The sequence below is a fragment of the Chenopodium album genome, chromosome 15 (genome assembly GCF_948465745.1).
Source record: "Chenopodium album chromosome 15, dcCheAlbu1.1, whole genome shotgun sequence".
Taxonomy (NCBI): Eukaryota; Viridiplantae; Streptophyta; class Magnoliopsida; order Caryophyllales; family Amaranthaceae; genus Chenopodium; species Chenopodium album.
Window position 1 is genome coordinate 53,171,227 of NC_137848.1, and position 27,944 is coordinate 53,199,170.

General features: G+C 34.6%; 1 protein-coding gene across 1 annotated transcript; it reads left to right on the forward strand.

Annotated features, from left to right (window-relative positions):
• The first annotated feature begins 758 nt into the window (after window positions 1–758).
• On the forward strand, window positions 759–27,760 carry LOC145582601 (uncharacterized). Its single transcript, XM_081639578.1, is given in 34 exon segments — window positions 759–879; window positions 1,033–1,155; window positions 1,372–1,529; window positions 1,762–1,806; window positions 3,467–3,545; window positions 3,641–3,714; window positions 8,739–8,845; window positions 9,834–10,016; window positions 10,152–10,352; window positions 10,455–10,668; window positions 10,764–10,835; window positions 10,945–10,957; window positions 10,960–11,287; window positions 13,099–13,291; window positions 13,410–13,620; window positions 13,733–14,069; window positions 14,855–15,032; window positions 15,142–15,282; window positions 15,367–15,628; window positions 15,709–16,092; window positions 16,095–16,163; window positions 16,737–17,200; window positions 18,083–18,219; window positions 18,302–18,483; window positions 18,594–18,983; window positions 19,082–19,207; window positions 20,196–20,261; window positions 20,339–21,724; window positions 21,726–22,156; window positions 22,247–22,526; window positions 23,153–23,386; window positions 26,437–26,946; window positions 27,083–27,215; window positions 27,463–27,760. Coding segments are annotated over 34 exon segments (8,043 nt in total). The 5' UTR covers window positions 759–804; the 3' UTR covers window positions 27,720–27,760.
• Window positions 27,761–27,944: the final 184 nt, after the last annotated feature.

Sequence of the window (27,944 nt, forward strand, 5' to 3'; positions counted from 1 at the left end):
TTTCACCCCTTGTTCTTAGGGTTTTTGTTAATTTTGGCGACGAAGCCACCAGAAATATGGTGGCGTTGGATATGGTTGAGCATCTTGAATGGAGGATGAAAGGTTGAGCATCTTGAATGGAGGATGAAAGGTTGAGCATCTTTAACGAAGGATGAAATTTGTTCATGAAAGCTCATATGGAGAAGATGAAACAAGATTCAAATTCACCGTTAACCAAGCTATAGTTAAGTGCCATGTCAGCAACTAACCAAAAAACATTAAAATATTGAAAGATGCTTCAATAATAATGAAAATACCATCATATTAACGAGGGACATTAATATGACATTTTAACTGGGGTGCGCTCCTGTTTAACCGTATATTGTGAATTATATGCGATAAAAAATATAATATATTATTACTTTATTAAATTTTTAACGATACATATATTTTTAATATATCAACTTTTAATAATTTTTACCTTTTGATAATTAAAGATATTAATTGATTATTAACAAACGTGATTAAAGAAACATGAAACCATATACTCCGTACAAAGGGAGGAAATATTCCCTATTCAAGTATACTTGAACTCCGATAAAAGACCCTTAAAAAAAAAAAAAAAAAACTCGCAACACCTAGTCCCTATTCAAGTATATTTGAACTCCGATAAAAGACCCTTTAAAAAAAAAAAAAAAAAAAACTCGCAACACCTGGCGAATGAAAACCTATATATATATCCCTGCGACATTGATAATATTTACTGTTGCCGTCTTTCTCTGTTTCCCCAATTTCATCTGTCCTCTTTTCGAGCAGCAACCATCAATGGCGTCGGCCAACGAAGCTCAGGCCGTTAAATCTCTCAATACTACTCCCGGCCTCCGCAACCGCCGCTTTGTGGTACTCTTCTCTCACTTCTACCATAAACCCTACTTTAAACCCTACTTGTTTTTTTTATTTTTTATATGTATTTTTAATTTTTAAAATATTTGATGTTTGAATTTGTTTGTTTGGAGGTGAGTTAATTCAATTGTTGGAAATTTGGTTTTGCAGTTCATATCATGTGCTCAGCAAATCGACGAGCTGGAAATCAATGTTCTTCGAAATCTAGAAACCGTCAAGGCCAAGCCCTCTTCTGGCTCTTATTTCTTCTTGGATTGTCTAATACATTGGAGGGTATGCTAATTATTTTACTATAATCAGTTATCATTGTTGTTTAGTTTGATTTTGATTTTATTTCCATATGCCTAATTTTGATGGAAACAATTGTATCATGTAATCATAATTGAGGCAATTTGCATTCAAAAGTTGTTAGCTTTAATTTTCTCAATTGGAAGCCATCACATTTCGTGGTCACGTATTTATTATTTTGTCGTCGGGGTTTTGGTTCAGGAGTTAAATACAGCCGAGGATTTCATTTCGTTGTATGAAGAATTGATGCCCCTTGTACAAACCTTGTCGTTGGCTCTATTACACAAGGATATGATAATCGCGAGACTCTTGTCTAGGTTGCAAATGAAAGCGCGGCTTTCACTAGAGGCTATTTTCAGGTTTGCCTTTTTTTTTTTAATCTGGATTTTCACTAGCTAATTATCCCTATGAAACTCATGTGGAATGTAATGTTGTGTAGAGTGCTGGTTCTGTTTATTTGTATTTACGATTTTGTGGAATACGTATTTATTTCCTTCTTATTGAGTTATAGGTGGTTCTATCATGTTATACAAAGTGCAATAATATTATGTTACTATTTTGGTATTGAGTATGAGCTCTTCATTTCTACAGGTTGATTGCGGAGTTATCAAGAGATCTAGGTGAAGAGTTTGAACCGTAAGTTTGTGATTGTCAGTTGTTATAATTTATTTATCAATATTGTGATTCAATCCTCCAGTTCAGCTTCTTTGTTATTAAACAAAGTGGCATTGGTATTAAGTAGCTTCTATTCTGTGCTCATGCATTTTTTTTCGATCCTGTAATCTTGCACTTGATGATGTTGGTTTGCAGTCTGACGTCTTTAGCACCCAGGACAATCTTTTTGCTGGGTTATTTTCTGGAGATTGAAAATGAAAGTATATGGATGTGATCAGTTTAAAACATGGATATTATGTGTAGATATTCAGAGTTTAAAGTCAAATATTCACTTGGATAGAGTAACAACTAATACCAAGAACTGCTCAATCTAGATTAATTTTTATTTCTACTCTTGACTGCAAGAAGTAAGGAATACTTCATAAGGTTGCTTTAAGCTTGACTGCAAGGAGTCGGAAACGCCTCAAAAGGCAAGCAAATCAGTCTTAATCCACCACTGCAAGCACCTTACTCATTAGAAAGACAGCCAGGATTTTTCTCTCGCATTTCCCTTGAGTCTCCACTTCAAGAACTAAGAGAAATTAAGTATTAGGGATTTAAGTATGCAATTTGAAATCGTTCATCTAATAAAGATGGCTGCATAAGTGACTCGAAAACCACTCTTACTCTACTGATAGGATGTCTATAGCCTCACCAAAATGTCTAGCGATGATTTAATTCTAGGAATTATTCAACACTTCCTTTTAAACGTTTAAGTTGCTTTGCTTTCTAATTTTGTCCTAATTAATGTTCGATTTGACTCCCCGTGACAAGTTATGCGTTTATGCTAGTTAGCTTTCCAGACGCATTTATACTCCAGTACTCAAATTAATGTCAGCAAGCTTGGACAGTTTTGCATCATTTAGTCTTTTGCACTAAAATTCTAAAAATCATCAATTGCTCTTTGGTATGAATTTATTTGCGGCAGAAACAAAAGTAATCTTTAATTACACAAGAAAATACCTTCTAATTGATGTCAACAAGCTAGCAGCTACCCCTTGTTGGTTTTATTCTATATATGTGTTAATTGGTTTTTTAACCAGGACATGGGCATCGATAGACCCCTAATTTAATTCACTGCTGCCTGTGTCATTGTGGCCTTGTGGGGGTCTTGGAGGATGATGTCATTGTTCCTGTAGAAGCTTACATCTTGAGTAATAGACTAATAGTTGTTTCATATTTATTTTTAGAAGATGGCATTTTTGGTTTTGAGCAGATCTTTGGAAAGAGTACCATTATAGTTACTACGGAGTATTAATTAATAAATGCTTAGTTGGTTAGGTCATGTAAAATTATGTTTAAATGATACAAGGATGGTTTATACCTTGTGCGGTTGTGCCCCCAGGCAAAACTTAATCCCTCTATTTATATAGAATTGCACATGTTTTTATCGACAGTTATATTGATGCAGTACCCTAATTACTATTCAAAATCCTTAGAAAACAGAACTTAAAATGCTGTCCTTGTCAGTCTCGATGCTTCCAGGCCAAGTAATTTTTTCTAGAATTTATGTGTTATCGGTGATTCTATCACTTCTATGTGCTTTTAAATTGTTTTAATTTCCTGATTCTTGAAGGGGTTTTTTCATCTAGAAGAGTTGTCAATATCATTTAACATGCTTTCTTCATGTACTTTTTGACAGCTTTCTTCCGAGGATTATTGAGTCTTACTTGGCTCTTCTCAAAGATAAAGCTGACCGAGAACCAGAGATTATTGAGCAGGTACCTATGTCTCTTAGGAATATTCTTCTCTATCTGCCTTTTGTACTTCTTAGGATTACAAATACTTATGAAACAGCTGATTTACTTGGCTGCAGATGTTTACCTCATTGTCATATATAATGATGTACTTGCAGAGGTATCTCACCAAAGATGTTGTTCATGTTCTCAAGTAAGTGCAACCTTTTATTTTAAATGTTTGACAAGTTATCTTATTTGTTCTTTTTTTTCTATCACATTGCCGACGTTGGGTTAAACATGCGCTCTTCAGTCGGTTTGATAAAAAAATCTTAATAAATTATATTGATCACTTTTGTCTTTATGTTCAAATTGTTATAGGATCTGATTTGGGGTTAGAACGTGTTACTATGGGAAATTTTATCTTAAGTAGTTTAATGGTGTTTTAAATGATTCCACATATTCATGCGACATGAGTAGTTTGGAAAAATATAAATTATGCCTTTCCATTTAAACAAATGTTAGGACTGTATTTTTTTTATCAAGCAGCCGTCACAACTCCTTTTCTAGTTGAAAAGGCACCTTGTTCCCTTTATATGATACTCCCTCTTTCATGATAATGGTTAAAACTAAATGAGTTTTTAAAATTAATGGTTACACTTTGCTTTATTCCATATTAAGGTAGATGACTCACCTTATTTGATGCATCAACACATTTCTGTTTTCCAATTTATTTTCAAGTTTCAATAATACTTTACTTACACTTTACTAGTCTTAATTTGAAATGTTGTGAGGCATACTGAAGTGCAACGGATCCTAGGAGCCTAGATGGAAGCTGCAGATGCAAATTTTTACGTATCTTTTTTTAATATTATTTTATTGATTTTTTTTGGCCCACGTATTTTTTTTTTCAAATATAACTTTAAGCTTTTTTTAGATCAGGAAATGGCAAATAGGGATAGGAATTCACGTAACTACTATAAAACCAAGAGAGGGGGGAAGGGGGAAGAAAGGAGGTCTTGTCTAGCAGGAGATATTAATGGCTTTACTCATAGCAACAAATTGACAATTAGATGGTGAGAGTAGAGGATGAGAAGTTGGTGATTTGGGCTGTTTCTGCTCATTCTCTTTTCCTTTCTCAACAACTGTTTTCTCTTTCCTCTATTTTCATATGGATGGCGGGTGTAGGTGTGTGGTCTTGTAACTATAAGTTTCAAGTTTACTTTAGGGTGCTTTATGTTTTGACCTTTGCTAGCTCATTTGATGGCCTGCTTGGGCTTCTGTCAAAGACTTAAGTAGAAGAAGTAAAGAACTATTGTATACATTATCTTATATCCTCTTTGAAATATATTACTGCTGTAAACTCCCTTTGTCCCATAGAGCTTTACACACACACACCTTTGCACAAAGATATTAGTGATAAGTGGTTTGCTTTTAAATTGTTAACTTTATTGATAAGGTAGATATGGTAGGACTTAGTGACTCACCTTTGCTCAAAGTTTTTAGAACTTAGTGATTGCTCATTTATAAGTTGTTATTTTATTAATAAGGTAAAGATGTGGTAGGAGTTATTTGGGCATTTTACACTGAATGTGAGAAGGTGCGGAGCTTGTGGTGGGGGAGTAATATGTGTATTTATATACTTCTTTTTTAAATAAAAAAAATACTTGCAACTATTTGAGAAAGTGATTAGACTAATAAACAAACAAATCTATACTAATATATTAAAAGACGTTTCTAAAAACGTCAATGTGCCACGTAGTTCCTTTTGTATTGAGTCACGGCATCTTTCCAACATCTCAAACACAAAATTTAAAATTTAGAACATATTAGTTAAACTTTAGGACAACTAAAATTTAAAATTTATAAGTTAGGAGGAAGAAGAAAGGAAAAAAAATTAGATCTAATCTTAAACATAGGTTAAGATTTTGAACATATAAGCTAAAATTTGAAATTTAGATGTATATAGACTTTTGTTCATGTGAAAAAGGATCCTATGGTGATTGGATTCAACAACCTGTGGTTAAGAGTAGATTGAATCTTTTTCTTCTTCCACCCGCTTTCTATTTTTAGCTTCATTTAATATCTCCTTCTCAAGCATTCATCCATGTCAACTAAGACCCACAATCTTACTCCTTTTCTCTCTCTTATTCATCTACTCCACCAACCATCTATGGCTTTACCATCGTTTTCCGAGTTGCGGCAATTGTAATGATATAATGTGTGAAATCTCATATCTAACCTTGTGCACATGTTCTTTCTCAATTTTTCATCAATTCCCACAATTACCAGTAATGCTCTTCATTTAAACAAATTATACTCCTATTTGAAATAATCATCATTGAAATAAAAATTTCAGAAAGTTTTCTTGGCATTAGTCAGCAACAACAATGATGAATTTGGGTGAAGGGAGAAGAAAAAATGGTGCCTTTTCATCATCTCGTATTCTTGGGAACTTGTCGACTGTTACTCAAATTCTTCATTTCACCTCATGTACCCGTGTCGGACCCTCGACACTCCAACATGGTTGGGACACTTGGACACTTATTTTTAGTTCAAAATCATGGAAAATTTTCACAAAATAGCTGGGTTGGACACTTGGACATGGGTACCCGATTCCAAGTAACATAGCTGCCAACAATGGAAATCAATCAAACAATCAAAGCCTTAATCCCATAAGTGGGTCGAGTTACATGAACCAAATTTGATTATTCCGTGTAGTCATCAAAATACATCTCTCTCCTCCATCCCTTACGATCCAATGTTTCATCCATGCAAATCCATATACTTCATATCTTTCCGAACTCCTTCCAACCAAGTCATTTTTGGTCTCCCTCTCCCTTGTTTGACCCCTCCATAGTCCCACTCTTCCACTCTTCGAACCGGTGCACCCTCGGGTCTCCTTCTTACTTGCCGACAATGGAAATAATCTATTAATAAATGTAGTAAATAAGAATTATTAGTTTGAATTTTTTATTTTTATTTTTTATGAATCTTGTTCATAATATATATGTACCTACATATACTCCTTGATAAACCTATAGTGCTTATTTGATGTACATAGGATACAATTATAAGTTTTATGTGGAATGTATTTGTACTTCGTACTCAAAGTTAATATTCAGTGTGCTTATAGCTTTCACACAATGTAGTTGTAATACCTTTTCATGCTTCTCACCTTAAAGTACTTCTCACATAATTTACCTTAGCTTCCTTTTGTGATTTGTTAAGAAAAAATTTAAGGTCTTGTTAGATTAGTCTTAATGTTTATTTTTCAAATATTAAATTTAATTAATTTTTGCTAATACACAATTAAAGATATTTACATTTAAAAATATGTGTCGGCAAACGTCTTTAAATTTAATGTGTCAACTAATTTGAAACATGAAACAGAGGAGATATTTATTAATATCTTTGCCATGTCCTTGTACCCATATCCAAATCCTTGAAAAAGTTCTCATGTCCCTAACTAGGGGTGTTAATTAGGCTCAGTTAAAGCTCGTGAGATCAGGCTTTGCTCTAGCTCAAAGCTTTCCTTAAGCTCGGCTTGAGGCTTGATCAAAGGTTGTCAAGCTCAAAATTAGCAAGGCCCAAATGGTGCCTATAGCCATTGTCTCAAAGATAATTAAATTGTGCTTTTATAACTCTTATATTCTATTCCTTGTTCCTATATTTCGATGTGGGACTATTTTCTTCCTCTTTCTATTGTTAGGTCTTCTTCTACATAAACAACAATAAATACCATGAACAAACTCTCCAATACTCCGTGAGAACACAACCTAGAGTTTTAAAGATCAATTTTAGATCTTAAGTCCTCAATATGAAACAAAGTTTATGTTTTCGAGCTGAGCCTATATCGAGCTTTGACTGGAGTCTAGAGCATTTCACAAGTAGGCTTGACTTGTTAACATCCCTATCCCTAACCTTTAAAATTGCTGTATCGTGAACTTAAATTTGCAACCTTATTAGATATTCCTTCACCTAAGTCCAGGTTATGTAGCAAAAAAGCATTCCTTGTCAAAATGTTGTCTTCCTTGCCTTGGTTGTAAATGTTCGAGTGGATAGTCTATTGTAATTGATTTCAATCTAAGATTCATTTTCCTTCTAGTTGTTTACTTAGTTTATTTTTCTCTAATTAGGTTTTCTCTTTAGTATCTTTGACATGTATGTGTGACTAACAAGAACGATCGAGAGAGGAATATAGTCTTATTGTATGTTATTGAATGGACTTTTGATACCAGCCATCCATGTGTCAATTAAATTGTTAATATACTGCACGGAAATCCGGCCTATCGACAACACAAAGAATTTTATATGCCAACCTAAAACGAGCGATGCTATATGGAGAGATCTTATGGGAATATGCCCCTACATGAGAACACCATACTTATATGAGAACAAACATAAATTTAGAACATATGAGTAAAAATTTAACATACGAGTTAGAAGTTAGAACATATGATTTAAAAGTTAGAACATATGATTCAAAATTTTGAACATTTGAGTAAAAATTGTGAACATTGGCGTGAGTTTAATTTAGAACATCCGGTTTAAGAATTTAAACATGTGAGTAAATTTTTTTGAAATATGAGTAAAATTTAGGACATCTAATTTAAGATGTAGAACACCTGATTTAAAATTTAGAACATACATTAATAATACTTAGAATATGTGATTAAAAGTTTAGAACATACCAAAAAATTTAGACATATGATATAAGATCTTATAGCTCACGATTTAAAGTTTAGAACATATAAATTATATTTTAGATTAACAGATTTAAGTTTAAAACACATGAATATTTAATTTAGAACTTGTGGTTTTAACTTATATAAGATTTAGAACATGTGAGTATAAATTTAAAACACAGACAAGTAAAAATTTAGAATATAGAGAGTGTTCTCACATAAAAGTGGGGTATTCACGAGAGCCTTTCCCTATATATATATATATATATATATATATATATATATATATATATATATATATATATATATATATATATATATATATATATATATATATATATATACCATATGAAGGTCATATCTGAGGGTATGTGTTATGCTCTTTATATCCTTGACGGAAGGTTCCTTATGACAATTCATGTTAGCTGACCCCAAATCATCTTGGGAGTTAGAATATAAACTCACTAGGCAGTGACAATTACTCACAGTTGGCAGTTCATTTTTACTGACTGAACGTCCTTTGACAATTTTGAAATTTTTTCTTCTGTAGGATTACAGTCAAACTAAGATATTATCCCAAAGATTTTGTCCAGGAGTTTACGGCTAAAGCGCTGTCGTTTTTGCTGAGAAATGCACCTTTTCAACAACTTAAAGAAGGTGATGTTAGTAGAGTTTTTTTGGGTCTGCGATCTCTTTGCTAACACTGAGCGATTATTTTTCAGATGTTCTAGTTCAATGACCTTAAGATTTGAGCTGCTTGATTGGCTAGTTAGAATGTGTTAGTGTCAGTTCAATTGCATTCAGTTGAATCAGTAATATCTCATATAGTAACTCGTCTTATTTTTTTTCTTTTTAAATTTCACTGTGAGCTATCTTCTTCTTGAATGTTAACCACCTAGTGCTTTTAACTGCTTGATGTGCTGCTTTTGTGGGGTGTTGTGTTCTATGTAACTATCACCCAGTGTTGGAAAATAGAGAAGAATAGTGAAAGTTTCTTCAGTAAAAGATGTTTTTATTATAAGATTAAGCAACATCCTTAACTTTCTTGTTGACCTTGTCTGCTGGAGATTTTTAAAAGATGTACACTATCAGACATTTAGACTCATGGTTCCATATGTGCTGTTTTGTGGCGGTTTTTTGTGCTCTTTTATTCGCATAGTATGGTTTCTCTTCTTCTGGTCCTCTTGTGTATATTTATATAGTTCAAGTGATAATCTGTTCTTCCCTCTATGATGGAATATGGAAAAGTGGATTCAAATCTATGGAGGTCAATTGTTCTTGATCGACTAATTTCCAAAGTGCATGTTTTTATACTGCACTCATCTGCCTGCCTTCCTACTTGTATTTATGCTCTTGTAGTTTGAGTAGTATTGCATATGTTCTTAAATGAAGGCTGTTTTACTTCTGTATCTTATAATATTTAAGGTTCTATCAGATGTTTTATTGTTCCTCTTTGAACTATTGTCCACACAGTACCTAACTAAAGTTGATCCTCGATTGAAACGATTCAGCGATACTCGATTTGGCCTGGTTCATATGTGCAAATGTGCAATTATGACTGGTTAATTATAAATGTATAAGAGATAGAACCTTTATCTTTTCCTGTTTGTCTTTGGACATTGATTTTTATTAATATTATATGCAGGTGTTAGTAAAATATTGCATGAAGTTGCAAGAAAGGCATCCGAGGCCAAAATATTTGGAGCTAGTGCTTTGCTGTGGCATGTTATGAGAGGAACATCATCTAAATTTCATTCACGTGCATCTCTAGTGCTGGACTTTTTAACGGATAGTGACTTCTTAAGTATAGGTGACAAGTTTAACCAAGGTAGGTTGTATTTTTTGATGTGCCTTTGGTTATTCTGTTATCTTTTGCAGTCTTTCTGTATCTTATTAGGCATACTTGGCAAAAGGCCTAAGGTATCACACGCTATATACTTTTCACCATTTCATTTCACTGCAGGTTCTTACACTGTTACTGAAATTGTGATTGCGGCTCTTGAAAGATGTATGGAGTTGAATGTCAGTGAGCTGAGGCTGATGTGGGATCACTTGTATGAAGCTATTGGAAATTCTCTATCTGGCGGTTATTCTCAACATTTATCCCGCCTGTTATCAGTGCTTATATCAACAATTTCTGTTGATCATGGCCGAAAAGTTGGTGGTAAGTTGTGAGTGAGCTTATTAACTTTTGTCTTTGATGTTCTTCTAGGCTGTGAAGCTGTATGACGGTTTCTTTGTGTGACTGTTCTTTGTATTTGTGCAGACTACCAGAAATTGCAGAAACTAGTAGAGTTGCTCATGCGGAAATTTATTCTTCCATATAGCAGTGGTGAAACAAAGGGACTGGTATCTGAGGCGGTTGATAAGACTTTTCAGCTCCTGTTGTGCATTCTTGATGGTATTTACAATAACAATTCGGCTGGTATTCCTGAATTTTCTTTGCAGTGGGATCCTGTTTTTCAATTAAAGAGCTCAAGGTATCCTACCTTAGATGATTGGTAGTAGTGGTTGATTGTTAGGCATTCTGTAGAAGCAGCTCTATTGAGTTGACATTTTTAATTCTTTGTTTCAGTTTGCTTACATTCTTGAAAGAATTGATCATGAAGGACTATGCTGTACTTGCGTTCCAAAGCAATATTTTAAGGTAGCTTCGCCACATGGATACATTGCCAAAACTTAACAATATTTTACATTATTACTTACTGGGCTTTTTTTTTTTTTTTTTTTTTTTTTTTTTTTTGTCATTTTGAAAGTGGTTGGTTGAATGTACTGTACTGGAAATAGCCAAGGGAGAAGCTCTACATTTGATGCTGGCTTATTGTGAAAGATTTCAAGCTAAAACAGGATGTTTTAATGTTCTAGAAGGAATGTCAAAGGAATTGGTTGTAAAATCTCAATGTTTTTTTCAAGAGTCACTCTGCTACTGGATAGGAGTGTTAAATAATTTGACGCACAAGGGTACAATTGTTGATCAAGAAGTCGAGGACACTTTGGCTTTACTTTGGGGAACCATTTTTTGCGTCCCTTATTTCTTTTATGTTGAGGGGAATGGGTATCTGATGGATGTGGTTGATCGGCTATTAGCAATTGAAACAGGTACAATTTTAACTCTGCAGTTTCACTTGAGATAGAAAAATCTTGCTGAAGAATTCTCTTTGGAATTTTTAACTTAATCGTCTCAATCGATAGTAGCAATGTAGAAATTTTGTTTTTATAAGTAACTTCTTGTTTTTAAAATATTGCGGATGAGAGAATGGGCCACCTTCACTATGACTTTGCTCCTTAGGAGGCTCTATGGATATCCTACACTGTCTGGTAAGGTTGGTTGTCTTTGGATGTTATAATATTGTATCATAATTGGGTAGGGTTGGTGTGTTGTGTTTGGATGTGGGGTGGTGCAGGAAAGTTCTGAAATTCACCACCTATCAACTACCCATGGCGGGCATGTTTGATATCCCTAGTTTCTTTGCCCACTGCCCACCAAAGAAATACCTTATACCCATTCCTGTTCCAACTAGGAGAGGTACGGTGCAGAATCCACCAAATTTAACCCATCTTTCATCCCATTGATCACTTAGTTTGATTGCGTAACATGAAAACAACTATGTAAAATTGTTTGTTTTAAGCAGAAATGTAAAGTTCACCCTGGTGTATATGATCTTATAATATTTAACCACCTTAATTTGGTAATGGCTTGTATTGTAGTCTTTGTGGAGGTAGATTTTGTTTTCAAACTTTATCTTAGAGCTTCTTCGTCTCTTTTTTGGCTAACTTAAAGATACGAAATGTAGCATTTTTAGCTTGTGTCAGAGAGTTTCACTTTTCCACAGTTTAAACAACTGTGTTTCATTTCTTATTTTCTAAGATGGAAACAGGTTTCTAAAATGTGGTTGTGGTCTCAATTGTGGTAAGGCTTATGCATTGCAGAAGTGTTGTTTATACAGGATCACTTAAAAAGCCAGGGTTGACTGGGCGTGATTTTATATGTTAGTTTCTGTTGTATCATCCTTGTATTGTCTTTAGCAGTCTCTAAAATCTCCGTTTCATGCTTTTAGCTGATGTATAATAGTCGTTTTTCTATGATTTGGGAATAATCTAAAGAAACCATATTCTGATCAATGATTCAGGAAAGGGAAACAATTAGGCTATTCATAACTTCGTAAGCTTATTGTGGGATCTTATAAAAGGTCGTGGTTGAAATGATGTGATTTAATGATATTTCTATCGGCCATACTGTCCTTGTTTCTGTTTTTGGCTGTATTGTGCTATTGGCCTATATAATGGTCTTTTCAGGTTTGGGAAATGTGAATATAGTAAGCTGATATTTTTACACCTATGGGCTGGTAGGTTATGTTACTTGCCTATTGGCTGTATTGCTGTCATTAAACCATTGATGGAAAACTTAGTATGGATAACTCTAAAGACTGTCAAAGTGGTTTTAGACACGCCTGTTGTTTTATATTGGCCGGTGAAGTTATTATTGTTTTGGCTATCTCTAAGGACTGTCAAAGTGGTTTTATCAATTGGAATGCAATAATCACTATGAGATCTGCAATTTGGCGAAGCAAATTGGATATAGTATTTGTTTATCTTCTGTAAAAATATAAAACTTTACCAACAGAATGGCATTTCGCTAATAAAGAAGAATCCTTTTCAGCAGCCTGGTTTTGAATTCCGATTGCTGGGTAACTTTTCGGAATGCCATTTTGTTGCATTGCATTCCGTACATGCAGCATATCCTTGAATGTTGAAACTAAAGTGCTACGTGACTTTCTGGTTACTGTTGTATTTGACATTTGGTCCTAATTTTATTTCTACTGTAAGAGAGTCTCAAGGTTCAAACTTGAATTATTTTTTAATTCATTTGATTAATTAATAATTGTTGATCCATTTGAATTTTTTTCCAGATATTGTTGCTGGAGTTCCTAAACGTATTTGGCAGGGCCTAATTGGTGCTGCTTTACAAAGTTATCATGGTGCTGGAAGACCTGAAAGATTTGATCATAAACATACCAACAGGATTTTGCTTCTTGGAAAAAGTTACAAATCATCACAGCAAATACTGTCTGCTGTTGCAGAGTATTTGGATTTGAAATATGAGTAAGTAATCTGGTCATGTTGTTCTTATAAGCAGCTATTTAAAAGTTTTCTTTCTTTATGCTTTCTGCAATTTTCCCTTCAGAATAGTTTCTCATAATACCTGCACAAATCATCACAGCAAAGGTGTCTTGATAAGACATCCAAATCTTGAAGCAGCAGATGTGATGGATGCTTTGAATGTATTTTTGGAGAACTTATATCATCCCGACAAGGAACTTCGTGTTTCGACCCTTAAAATATTGTGTCATTATGAGCTTTGGAATTGTGAATCACAACAGATGGATATAGAAGATTCTGAAGAAAATCACGTTGGCACCCAATGCTACAATGTACATTTTATTCAATATTTTTTTACTCATTATGGATTATATATTTTTGTGTTGATTTGGCCATTGAAACAGCTATATTATTAATTTTATTTATATTTTGTGTGACATGCAGGTGTTTAACCTGCTTCTTTCTATTGAGCAAACACCCATCTCAGTTGCCACCAGTAGAAAGGTCACTTTGCTAGTTTCTACAATACAGACTTCTCTATCTGCTCCTGGTGTAACTGAAGGCCATGTACTACCAGCTTTATATGGCATTATTGGGCTTTTGTATAACCAATACATGGATTTAACAAATTCAGCTTTAGAGTGCCTTTCTGCTATGATCAGCACATATCCTGGGCTCTTATGGAATAAGTTTATCTGCTTTTTTGAGCAATGCCAGACCAGCTCTCTAAAGGCTCATGGTTTAGACAACTCCAACTTGATTGCATGTAGTAAGAAAACTGGTATGTACTGGCTCTTCAAATATCTTATGTCATTGAAGAACCTAAGTCCATATGTGTTTGTCATATAATCTAAGATATTGGGTGGAAAGTTATGTTTGGTAATTGCCTCTAATTAGACTTGTCAAAAATCGACCTGATGCAAAAAATTGGGCCATGAACAAGATTTCATGACCTAAAACCTTACCCTAGCCTGAATAATTCAAAAAATGGTGTCAAACCTGACCATCCCATCTATTATCTGATATTCTGATTTATCAGTAAATTATCGCCTTTATAGTAATTAATGTTACAGTTGCATATAATATTGTTTTGGTTGGATGCATACATCTTTTAAAGGTTGAATATGTATTATAATTTAAAAATTCATCATTATTTATTATTTTGCACGCACTTTAAAATATATTTATCCATATATGGTTATATATATTGATCTTGAATATAAAAATAATATAGCATTTCTGAAATCTCTCAATCAATTGGGCAACCTGAACACAAAATGTTTGGGTCAAGAACAAACACTGTCCGATTGAACCTGAAGTGTACCTAGCTGAAAAATGACCTGAATCCGAACTTTAACCCCAACCCTTCCTGGCCAACCTAGTTTACAGTTGTACCTCTAGTGCTTGTTTAGATGATATAAACATCTTTAATTACATTTTTGAACTGAGATTCTTATCTTCTTAGTGTAATGGTAGGCTGAACAGTGAGTTTTTACAAGTCTGCTGGCTGACAAGGGATTCTTGTTTTTATGGCTTTCTAATTGCTTGCTCTGTTGCTGTGGTCAGATTTGGTGGAACAATTCCATTCCTTTTGTAGCTCAACATCCTCTGATTGTTCTGGCTTGTCCATAATTTCTTTGCTACTTCAAGCCTTACAAAGGATTCCAACCATTACCGAGTCACATTCTCGTCAAGTAGTTCCATTATTTTTGAAATTTCTGGGCTACAGTGATGAAAACCCTCGGTAAGTGAGTGCTGATTTTTTTATTAAATGATTAGAACTGGGCTTGTCATGTCATGGCGTGGCTTGGAGAATTGTACTAATTGTCTGTTATATGTGCCTCTGTTTGTAGCTTGGAATCGTTTGATTCACATGCTTGTGCTGGTAAGGATTGGAAAGTTGTACTCATGGAGTGGCTTAACCTATTTAAGTTGATGAGGAATCCCAGGTCATTTTACTGCAGTCAACTATTGAAAGAAGTTTTGGTGAATAGGTTTGTAAATATATATATATGTTTATATGTCTGTTTTCCCTCTGTATCTTTGTGATTGGAATATGACGAGAGTGAGGTTTCCAGGTTGCTTGATAACAATGATGTTGAGATACAAATTAGGGTTTTGGATTGTCTCTTAAATTGGAAGGATAGGTTCTTGCTCCCTTATGAGAAGCATCTGAAAAACCTTGTCAGTTCAAAATGTTTGAGAGAAGAAATTGCTACTTGGAGTTTGTCTGAAGACTCTACTTTGGTTGAAGAAGAGCACAGAGCCCAACTTGTCCCGATAGTTATTCGATTGCTGATGCCAAAAGTTAGAAGTCTTAGGACACTTGCCTCAAGAAAGGTGAGATGGCTTAGGGGTTGATTGCTTTTTTGTCCAATTGAATTGCTAACTCAACATTATATTATTTTCCTATCATACAGCATGCAAGCGTGAGCAATCGAAAGGCTGTGCTGGGATTTATTGCTGAATTCAGTGTTGCTGAGCTTCCTCTTTTCTTTCAACTATTGTTCAAATCTTTGCAAACTACTGATCTTGGTAATGAAGAAATAGAAAGTTGTGCTTGGGTTTCAGAGAAATGTAATTTGGATGAATTTGAATTGCCAACTTTATTGAATTTATTCTCTGTGGAGAGAATATTGGCCGTTCCCTTGAAAAAGAGATTTGGGTTTTTGCACGTGGTTGAAGAAATTTTTAGAATTTTTGATGCTTCACGTGTCAGCCCATTTCTTGATCTTCTCTTGGGTTGTGTTGTCCGTATTCTGGACAGCTGTGCTTCAAGTATTCTGAATAAAAGTCCTAAGCAACCTACTCTGGACAACTTGATGGTTCGTCCGATATTACCATGCAAGAAAGTAGAAAGGAAGCTATGAGCCATGTATGGGTACAATAAACTATATAATTTACTGCTTTAATTTGTTTATGATAAATAACATATTACGTATGTTATGTGTGTGTGTGGTGAGGCTGGAAAAGTAGATCTGGGCTAGGTTAAGTCCAATAGGCACGTATAACAACGTCACTGTAATAGACTAACATTAGGGAGGGTAATTTGGGAAATTTAATACTTTTAGGTTAGCAGTCACTTGACCTTAGTATAAATAGGGATAGTATATGCAGTAGGATATGATGTGAATTGTGAGGAAAAATGTTGAGAGTGATAACCTAAAGTTATCAAGAGAGTGATAGCCTTAAGCAATTAATCTATCCTTTTCTATCCAAATTCTGCCATTATTAATCTGAATTCCAAGCTTTCATATTATTATCCATATAATATACAGGTCTGAATTTCAGTCTATAACAGTCACTTGTCTTTTTGCTTAAAATATGTGACTCACCAGTGATTATTATTGAAAATGGCGTTCATCTGTAGTATAACTTTTACATATATACTTTGGATAAGCAGAAGATTTGCTGTAATTACTGATCATATTTGTGAATATATGTACAGACCAGCTCGGCAGTCAAGCAATTTAAAGATATGAGATCATTATGCCTGAAGATCATTTCTTCCATTCTTAATAATTACAAGGACCATGATTTTGGCTCTACATTTTGGGATATATTCTTCAAGGCAGTGAAGCCTTTAGTACATGGATTCAAGCAGGAGGGCTCAAGTAGCGAAAAGCCAAGCTCTTTGTTCTTTTGCTTTCTTGCAATGAGCCAGAGTCCGAGACTTGTTTCTCTTTTATGCCGAGAAAAGAACCTAATTCCAGATATCTTTTCAATCTTATCTGTTCCAACAGCTTCTGAAGCCATAGTTTATAGCGTTCTCAAGTTCACCGAGAACCTTTTAACTCTTGAAGTTGAGCTTGGGATTGATGGCTATGTTATTGATGACATTATCTGTTCAAACCTTCAGGGTCTTGTTGACAGCCTGCATCATCTATTCCACACTTTCACTGATAGAAAAAGGTATATTATTTTTAGTTAATTTTTACGTAGCTCAATAATAAAAGTGAAGGTTAACTATATATGTTCTTGATTTCAGTTCGCCTTTTTTCTATATTGTGTCTTAATGGTTCTTACTACATGCAATCAAGTTGGAGTTGTCTAAGGTTAAATTAGTCATTAAGTTTTTATTTAACTAGAGGCAAACTTGATTGCATGTAGTAAGAAAACTGGTATGTACTAGTTTTTAAGGTTAAATTAGTCATTAAGTTTTTATTTAACTAGAGTTTGGCTTATAATTGCATATAAACATCATTAATGTCACCATTTGATTATTTTAGCTAATTAGAGTTTGCCAAAGATAATAAGAATTTTTACAATTTACCACTGAAAATATTAAAAAAATACAGTATAACCAAAGAGAATTGAATTTCCCATATATATATATATATACATGGGAAATATATAACAATTGTTTCTCTTGTTTATTTGATATTACTGGATATACCTTGTGCAATAAATGTGATTTTATTTCCTTGTGCCATAAATGTTATTTTATTTATGGTGAAGAGTATAGGGCCTCAAATAATTATCTCTTTAATTATAATTTCTTCCGATGAGGATTAGCTATGCTTTACAGGAAAAAATGTTCTTAGCCTTGAAGTGTATGGTTTGGGCCTTTGAGATCAAGGCTTGCTTTCAATTTGGCATTATTCTCTATTCCTCTTATAGACGTCCCTTCATCATTTGTTAAAAATCAATTTTCTGTCTCTATGGTGTCATTTCTTCTGTGGATCTTGTTCTCTTTACCCTACGCTTTTTTTCATTCTTGAAGGCAATTTTAACTTTTTGGGCAGTAGATTTCTTGCCTGTATCTTTTCGTGTGTTTCACCATCTTTTTTGCAGGAAGTTGTTCAAACATCCTGGGGAAACTTTGCTGAGAGTTCTGAAATTATTATCAAAGTTCATAAAGGATCAATCAGGAGCAAGAAAGTATGTGGATATCTTGCTTTTGCTTGCGTCAGATGGAATAAAAAATTCTGGTAGGGTCCTATTCTTTTTTCTTTAAGAGTTCATTTTGTTTAGTTTTATTTTATAAAGCCATTTGTTTATTTTGTTTGTTAGACTTGTGTATGGAGGCTTTGCAGATCCTCAGGGATATAGTTTCAAAATTACATAGTGAAGCTAACACTAAAATTTTGAAGGCTGTATCTCCCATTCTTATTTCTGCTGAAAGGGGTGTACGGTCGTCTATCTGTAATCTTCTTGGTGCTCTAGCTGAGAATGATTCATCCATTCACTCTATGGTAATTGTCTTCTGTTCTTACAATTTCCTTTTTAATGGTTGCTAAGTTTTTTTTTTTTTTTTTTTGGGCGGGTCATCTGTTTTTCCTTGATTTTTTTTTTGTATTTGCAGGTAAATCTAGTTTGTGAATTAAATGCCACTTCTACAGTGGTAATGGATGAGCTCAATTTTGATATTGTCATCAATGCTTACGACAGAATCACAGCAGATTACTTCTTTGGTGTTAGTGAGGATCAAGCAATAGTGATATTATCCCATTGTATTTATGACATCAAATCTGATGAGTTAATTATAAGACAATGTGCATATAAGTCGCTGCTCTCATTTGTTGAATTCTCTGCTCTGATTATTGGGGAGGAAGTAAAGAACCAGGAGGTTCCTGCACAAACAATGGCAGTTGATGACACTTATTGGACTGACAATCACATTCAGCGTATTGTAAATAAATTCCTTTTGAAGCACATGGGAGATGCAATGACTAAAATAACAACTATGCAAAAGGTAGGCATCTTTTGAAATTCTAGTCAATACTGCTATTACAGTGATTTATTCATAAACTGGGCTTTCAAGGTCACATTGATTGATGGGTATGATTCTAGGAATGGATTGACTTGTTGCATGAGATGGTCCTGAAGCTTTCAGGAATTCCAAATCTTGGAAGTTTAAAGGTCCTCTGCAGTGCAGATGCTGAAGTTGACTTCTTCAACAACATTGTTCATTTACAGGTAATAATCACTATTGATTCCTCATGATTTCTTTTATGATCTCAGGGTTTTTATTTCTTTGTATTTTTAATTTTCTAAATAATGAGGTTTCACCTAAAGTTTAATACATCTTATTATAGTTACGACAACAAAGCCAAAGTCTAATTCAGTTATTCCCTAAAAGTTGACTTAGGCTGCATGAATCAAGAATCTATTTCCCGTGCTCATACACAAAGATCCTTTTTCCTCCATTTTTTCTATCTTATGCTATATGCTCTTGAAAACAACTTTCATCATTACATTCTTAGCTGGAAACATATCATTTGGACAAGCTTTGGCCTGATTTCCAATATCCATGTGTGCGCTGTCTTTTAGTTTCACAAATTGCCTCCACATGAAAATTTTACTTTTAAAATGGGTCAACAGGACTGGTTAGGAGATAGGAACTTTCAAAAGATGTTGCCCATATTGGAGACTTTTTCCCTTATAAAGTGTTTTGATTCTGGCATTCTTTTAGTACTAACTTTGGCTATTGTCTTTATGAAAACTTGATTTCTGCCAAAGCTTTTATTGGCCTCAGGATTTAAAGCTACTGTTTGGACATAATGGTCATATTGTGCACGCAGGTGCTGTACCAGGCCTGCCAGCAGTTTTTTGATTTGTATGCAAGTAATGACATTAGCTGAAACTAGGGAAGGAAATTCATGTTTGTATCTAAATGATTCATTATCTATATAATTTATGATCAGATAAACTGACAGGATTTTTCCTGTCATTCCCTTAGTTTCTTGATATGTGCAATTGATTAGTCTATGTTGCTTCGCCTTAGTGCTATGATTCCTGGACATTCCTTGTTTATCTTAGCCTGATGTTTCAGCTTAATTGACTCAGTGAGCCAGTTCATTCTAGTTTGTAGTTTATATGTTACATATCTAAATTATGTTTATTAATTAGTATGAAAGGTGCTTGTGTGTATTACTGCAATGCTGACTTGTTTTTGTTCTTGCAGAAACATAGGAAAGCCAGAGCATTGTCACGCTTTAGAAATGTTGTTGCCACTGGGCAGCTTTCCGAGGTTAGCCACATGTTGTATTTTGCTCCTTATTTTATACAATTTGACTTGTTGATTAATTCTATTTTCCTGTTTTCCAGTTTGTGTTGAAGAAAGTGTTCATCCCCCTCTTTTTCAGTATGTTGTATGACTTGCAAACAGGAAAGGGGGAGCATATAAGAAGTGCCTGTCTTGATGCCATCGCTTCTATTTCTGGTCAATTAGGATGGAAATCATACTATGCTTTACTAATGAGATGTTTCAGGGATATGGAAAAAAAGCTTGATAGGGAAAAGGTCCTGTTACGACTTGTTTGTTCTATCCTTGACCAATTTCATTTCTCTGAGACCTATTCCTCACCTGACCTGGTATTTCTAAGAAATGATGTAACAGAGAATGATCCTGAAAACAAAACTAATTCAGCTACAAAACCTAAATGTACCAGTTCTATGTTTTCTGCAATACAGGCCTGTCTTACTGGTAATGTGCTGCCAAAGTTGCAAAAACTGCTTGTTTCTGATCCACAGAAAGTGAATGTTAGTATTAGTGTTGCCATCCTAAAAGTTTTAAAGAAACTTCCTGGTGACACCCTGGATATTTATCTTTCTTGTATTATTCATCGGATATCAAACTTTCTTAAAAATCGTCTGCAGAGCATTCGTGATGAAGCTAGATGTGCTTTGGTTGCATGTTTAAAGGAACTCGGATTTGAGTATCTTAAACTTGTTGTCAAGACTTTGAGTGCAACATTAAAACAAGGATTTGAGCTTCATGTTTTGGGATATACTATCAACTTCATCTTGTCAAAAGGCCTTCCAGGTACGGTAGGTGGTTTGCTAGACTTTTGTTTGGATGAGCTCCTTCGTGCAGTAGATAATGACCTTTTCAGTGAGGTAGCTGAGCAAAAAGAAGTGGAAAAGGTTGCTTTTAAAATGAGAGAGACTAGAAAACAAATGTCTTTTGATACACTTAGGTTGATTGCCCAAAATGTGACTTTCAAATCCCATGGGTTGAAGCTGCTCTCTCCAGTATCCGCTCATATGCAGAAGCATTTAACACCTAAAATAAAATTAAAATTGGAGACAATGTTGACTCATATTGCTGCGGGATTTGAAAGAAACTCCTCTGCTGATCAGATTGATCTCTTTATCTTCATATATGGCCTCATTGATGATTGGCTTTCTGAGGATAAATGTAAAAGAGAAACTATGTTAGTGGAGGGATTAAAAAAAGAACATCATGTCGAGGCAAATAGTAAAGTTGTTATGAAATGTTATGTTGGGATCGAACCACAGTGCTCGTATCTTATTACAGTCTTTGCTCTTCGACTTCTTCACAATCGTTTGAGAAATATTAAACTTCACAAGGGCAATGATCATCTGATCTCTCTGTTGGATCCTTTTATAAAGCTTCTGACATCTTGCCTGAGTTCTAAGTATGAAGAGATAGTAGATGTTGCTCTCAAGTGTATATTTCCGTTGACAAGGCCTGCCTCTTCCCTCCTTGGAATCTCAAGCTGACAAGATAAAAGTGACATTATTGGGCATTGCTAGAAACGCTAATGTAAATAGTGCTGTAATGCAGTCCTGTTTAAAATTATTGACTGCCCTGCTTCGGAGCACCAAAATTACCCTTTCGACGGATCAATTTCATGTGTTGATACAGTTTCCCCTGTTTGTCGATCTTGTAGAAAAACCCTCTTTTGTTGCCTTGACACTTTTGAAGGCAATTGTACAGCGCAAGCTTGTCGTCCATAAAATTTATAAAATGGTAAATGAAGTTGCAAAGCTAATGGTAACCAGTCAAGAGGAAGCTATCCGCAGAAAATGCAGTCAGATACTATTACAATTCTTGCTCAACTATCAACTCTCTCAGAAACGCAGGCAGAAGCATCTTGATACCCTTGTGGCCAATTTAACGTAAGATACCATATCCTTACTTGAGGTGTACAACGTAAAATTGTTATTGTGTTCCCTTAGGTACATACCTTATGTAAAATTTGTTTCCAGGTATAAACATGCTACTGGGAGAGCAGCTATTTTGGAAATGCTCAAGACAATTATTAAGAGATTTCCTGAGAGCGTAATTTGTGAGCAGTCAAAGATATTCTTTCTCCATTTGGTGTTTGCTTTGGCTAATGATCATGATAACCAAGTTCGCTCCTTAATTGGAATTGTTATAAAGCATCTTATTGGGCGTATTAGATCACAGCCACTTGAGACCATTTTGAATATGTCTCTTACTTGGTATTTGGGAAAGTCACAACAGTTATGGAGCCCAGCAGCGCAGGTAATGAATTTATATGATGGTAAATGCAGTTTACTGTTTTTACAGTTGGTGTCATTCATCTTACATTTTCGACACACATCTTATTCACTAAGCTACCTTATCTAAATATTTTTTGAAGCTCTCTACAGTGGGGAGTAGGATCAGTTAAAGAAAGATTGGGTCTTTCTGCACCTTAGAATTAGATGCTTTTGCTCTTAATTTCTTATAAAACCTCATGATCGTTCTCAAGAGGCTTAAAATGTTGCTAAATGGTTGGTGGGTGGATGTTTGTGATCAGAGCCTGTTGATTAATATCCTTTGCTGGCTATTGTCCCCAGTTGATATGAGTAGTTGTCCTAATCAGGCTAGTTATAGTTGGTAGTTTAGCAGGTGATAAATTTTAAACATGTGATAAATTATGTGCCTATTAAAAATTTTATGGCATGCTTTTCAGGGCTAAGCTGTCTGTGCTTAAGTGTGCCTCTTTTTGTCTAGTGGTATACTCTTGCTTGAGTCTGCTGATGTATCTTGTTCGCTGAGATTTAGGCTGCAATATCTTTTTTTGGGAATATATTGTCTGGTAACTTGCTTAATATTTTTGAGTTAATACAGATAATGTTCTTACTGTCGGAGTATATTTTGTCCAGGTCCTTGGATTTTTTGTTGAAGTGATGAAGAGAGGATTTCAGAAGCACATAAATTATGTACTGCCTGTTATGAAAGCAATCGTGCAGTCTGCTATTGATGCGTTGAATGGTGGGCAGCTAAATCTGTCAGATCCTGAAACGATCCCCTTTTGGAAGGATGCTTATTATTCTTTCATTTTGTTGGAGAAAATTCTTACTCAGATTCCAGACTTATTCTTTGTTGGGGATATTGAAGTAAGTTTCTTGCTGTCGGTTCATAGTTCTTTTATCTTTGCAATTCTAACTTAACATATGTTATTATGACAAGGTCTCATGGCAAGGATAGCTGTTTTTATTTTTTATATATTTATCTCGAGTCGGGCATTAGTATTGATCTTGATTAGTGCTTAAATATCTAAGTGTTGGGTAATGCTTGTACATATTTCTGAACTGAAATGTTTAGACTAGGAAGCTATTTGCCTATTTAGATAGAATTCATAACATGGATACTTATTTTTTTTTTCCATCATACTCCCTTTTAACATTGCACACATGCCAATGCATTATTGTGACTTTATTTTTATACAATTAAATATTAATGAAAATTATTTTTAAAATTATATTATGAAACTTTATACTAATACCTATCTAACAACATATTTTATGATAAAAAATATATTTTATTATATTAGTAAAAAATTATGGTCAAACCTAATACATGAATAGTGAAATAGGGAACATACACCATGTAATCTCATCTTGTATTGGTCTAGTACTCTAGTTACTTCAAATAGAACCGTTGCAAAAGGAAAAGGACTTAATTGCAATCCAATTGTAATAGGAAAATCTTTTGTCAACCCTTCACATGTTCTCACATTTGTTGACACATCCCGGTACATATCTTGGTCCACATACTTTCGTGGGATACCTTTCTTCAACATTGACCACCAAAGTACCTCCTCTTGGCACCTTGTCATATGTCTTCTTTAAATCAATAAAGAGCATATGAAGATCCTTCTTCTTTACCCTATAAAACTCCATCATTTGTCTTATTAAATGGATACCTTCCATAGTGGACCTCCCAAGCATAAAGGCAAATTGGTTATCCAAAATGCTTGTGCATGCCCTTCCCTTTCAAAAAATTAAAAAATAAAACCATAGCATTTTGTGAGAGGGAGGGGGAGGATATCTCTGAAAGCCTCTTCTTTTTACCGAATGAATTGGTTTTGATATTCTTTTCAAGTAAATGAGGAAGAAACATTTGAACATTGTGTGAGACTTGTGAAGAGTAATGAACTGGAAGCACTTATTAGAAGCTTAGCATTTCAGTCAAAACTACAGAATGTCATATCATTGCAAGATTGCCAGTTTTGTTTTAATTTTTTCTTGATATCCCTGCAGAGAAGCTTCTATACACTTCATTGCTTTCCTAATAATTCTATAACAGAATTAAGTTTTATTTTTAATGTTCATTTTTACTCCAAAAGATGAAGCTATTTGCTTCAACAAGGTAATAATATCACTAGGCGAAAATACTAGTTGGCCACCGGTTCAAAACCCCCTTATGCCACCGGTTTTGAACCGGTGGTCAGTTGGGGGGTGGCAAATCCTAGAACAAAAGGCCACCGGTTCAAAACCGGTGGCAAAATAACTAATTGCCACCGGTTAACCGGTGGCAATTATATTTGGCGGTTTTTTTTTTTTTTTTTGGGTTGGCAGACATTTGCCACCGGTTAACCGGTGGCAATTATAGGTATATATATATATTTTTTTTTTTTTTCTTTTTCACTTTAAATATAATTGAACTCAAAAAAAAAAAATTTAACATCAAATTTAAATATAATCGACCAATTTCATTCATTGTAATCGAAAAAATTACAACATATAAATAATCAAAAAAAAAATTACAACATGAAAATGACAAATAACGAATAAATTAAATTACAGAAAATCAACAACCAAAAATTGAAAAAACAAAACCAAAAAACAGTCCAACCAAATTGAGTCAAAAATTACAATATAATACAAAAAAATACAACATCTTGATTCTTCAACTTATATTCTCATCTTGATTCTTCGAGTTATTAAGATCTAAATCAATTAACTTGCATCAATTAAAACAAAAAAAATTACTTGACAAAAAAAAAAAAAAAAAAACAAGAAAATTCGAAAAAACAGAAAACACAAAAAACAACCCGAAAAAATTACTTGACAAAAAAAAAAAAAAAAAAAAAGAAAAAACAGAAAACACAAAAAACCAAGAAACCCGTAAAAACCAAAAAACCTCAAAAAACAACCCAGAAAACCCGAAAAAACCCAGAAATCCGCATGCATGTTTTGATTAAACACAGAAAATTCGTTTAATTAACAAAACACCCACCTTAAACCATCCAACTAACCCAGATCTATCACCCTACCCACCAGCCACCACCAAAAACCACCACAAACCATCCGACACCAAAAACCACCACAAACCATCCGACACCAAAAACCACCACAAACCACCACAAACCGACCAAGACCATAAAAAGCCACCACCAAAAACCACCACAAACCACCAAATTCCACCAAAAATCTCAAAAATAAAATAAGAGTAAGAAAAAAAAGAGAACTTACCTCAAATCCCACCAACACACCCCGAATCTTGCTTGAATTTGGGTTATAAAGGTCAAAATCGACCAAGAAAACCCTAGATCTAGAGTTTTCTTGGTCGAATTTAACCTGAAAACCTTTGGCGCCGTTGAATAGTGGCGGCGGCGGTGGTGCTCGAAAGAGGGTAAGAGGAGGGAGGAGGTGACGATCGTGATGGGGTTGAGGGAGAGAGGAAGACGAGAGAGGAAGACGAGAGAAGAGAGGAAAAGACGAGAGATAACAGAGGAAGAGGAGAGAGGAAGACGAGAGAAGAGGGAAGACGAGAGAAGAGATCGAGGAAGAAGGAGTGCGTGAGATCAGAGAGAATGTGAGGAGGAGAGAGAATAAGAGGAGAGATTGAGGGAGGAGTGAGAACGTGATGGGCTAGGGTTTAGGAAAAGGAGGGTTATAAAGGGAGGAAGAAAAGGTCGGTTTTTTTTTTAACAAAAACATAATTAGTTATTGCCACCGGTTTAAAACCGGTGGCCTTTCCAATTTTTGCCACGGGTTTGGTTGAACCGGTGGCCATTGTTCTTTGCCTCATCCCGCCACTTAATTAAGCCACCGGTTTTTAAAAACCGGTGGCCAATGAGCGATGTATTTTTCAATTTTTCTACTAGTGTATGCAGCTATTAATCTCAAGTGTTTGTTGGTAAAACTTCACTTTTTTCCAGAATATATGGCAGGCAGTCTCTGAGCTTCTTGTGCATCCACACCCATGGATTTGTAACATATCCAGCCGTCTTGTTGCATTATACTTTGAGCAAATGGGAAAGCAAGGGAAAAAAATTGGAACAACTTGCCTTACAAGCACGAGTAGGATGTTCCTGATTGCTTCGTCTCTATGCAGTCGATTAAAAGTTCAACTCCCTGATAAAGGTGTAAGAAGGCTTGTTAAATGCAATCTTGCATTTGCAATATGTGGGATACAGACTCTATTGCGTCAAACAGAGTTTAAGGATCCCAGCACATTTTGGTCCTCCCTAGATTCACGCGATCAAGGATGTTTTCTTAAAGCTTGTCAGTTGCTTGATACAAAAAGCGGAAGGAGTTTCACGGAAGTGTTCACTTGTGGATTCGATAACAAAAATTTTGATTAGAAAATTAATAATCTTAGTTTTTTGCTCGTGTGTGGTTTACTAAACACAATGGGAAAGACTGCTCTTCAAACTGAGGATACACAGGTCAGTGAGCTCTTAGGATATGGAGTACGGATACTGAACCAGTAGTTCTTTGCTTGTTCACGTCGTATAATTATGTTTTTTCGTAAAGGCTTGCTTACATACCTCTGTTGCTAAAGATTTTTTTAAAAAATTTCAGACGAAGATGATTCTTGGTAGTCTTAGACTGATAGCTGAGCAGACTACCCAAGAAGATTGCCTGCAGTATGCCTATCTGCTATTGTTCCCAATTTACAAACTTTGCAAGGGATTTTCTGGAAAAGTAGTTCCAGGTAAGATTTATAATTTCTTCAACTTCCAAGTTTTTCTTCTGTATTTTGTATTGTGCGTATTGTCTGCCACATGTTACACTCAACTATAAATTAAAGCTGCTTTGAAGACATTGAAGTGCATTTTGGCTATTCATTTCTGGGAAATCTTTTTTTCCTTCTTAATTGTAGTGCAGCCAGGGTAGATTATATTCTCTATGCTTTGCCTTTCTTAGTTGAAAACTTCAAATGCCTTTTTTCATCCATACAGATGATGTAAAGAAACGTGCCGAAAAAGTTCGTGAAAAGATACAGGAAAAACTTGGTTGTCAGAACTTTATACAAGTTTACAACCAGATGAGGCATGATCTTGGAGAAAAAAGGTTCAAGAAGAAGCAAGACGAGAAGCTCATGGCTGTAATTAATCCTATCAGAAATGCGAAGAGAAAAATGAGGGTTTCTGCCAAACATCAAGCCCATAAGAAGAGAAAAATGATGGTTATGAGGATGGATAGATGGATGCACTAGTGTGCAAATTTTCTTAAATTTTTCTGTACATATCTCTTATGATAATTGACGAGTAATATACTAATTGTATTCATTTTTAATATACTAATTGATAAATTTTTATAAAACATGTTCACTTTTTAGTACGAAATATTTTTTCTATGTGCTCATAATTTTTATTCTAAATGTTCATTTTACCGGGATGCAGCTATGACCTATTGCTTGATCAGTAATATAGTTTTGGGC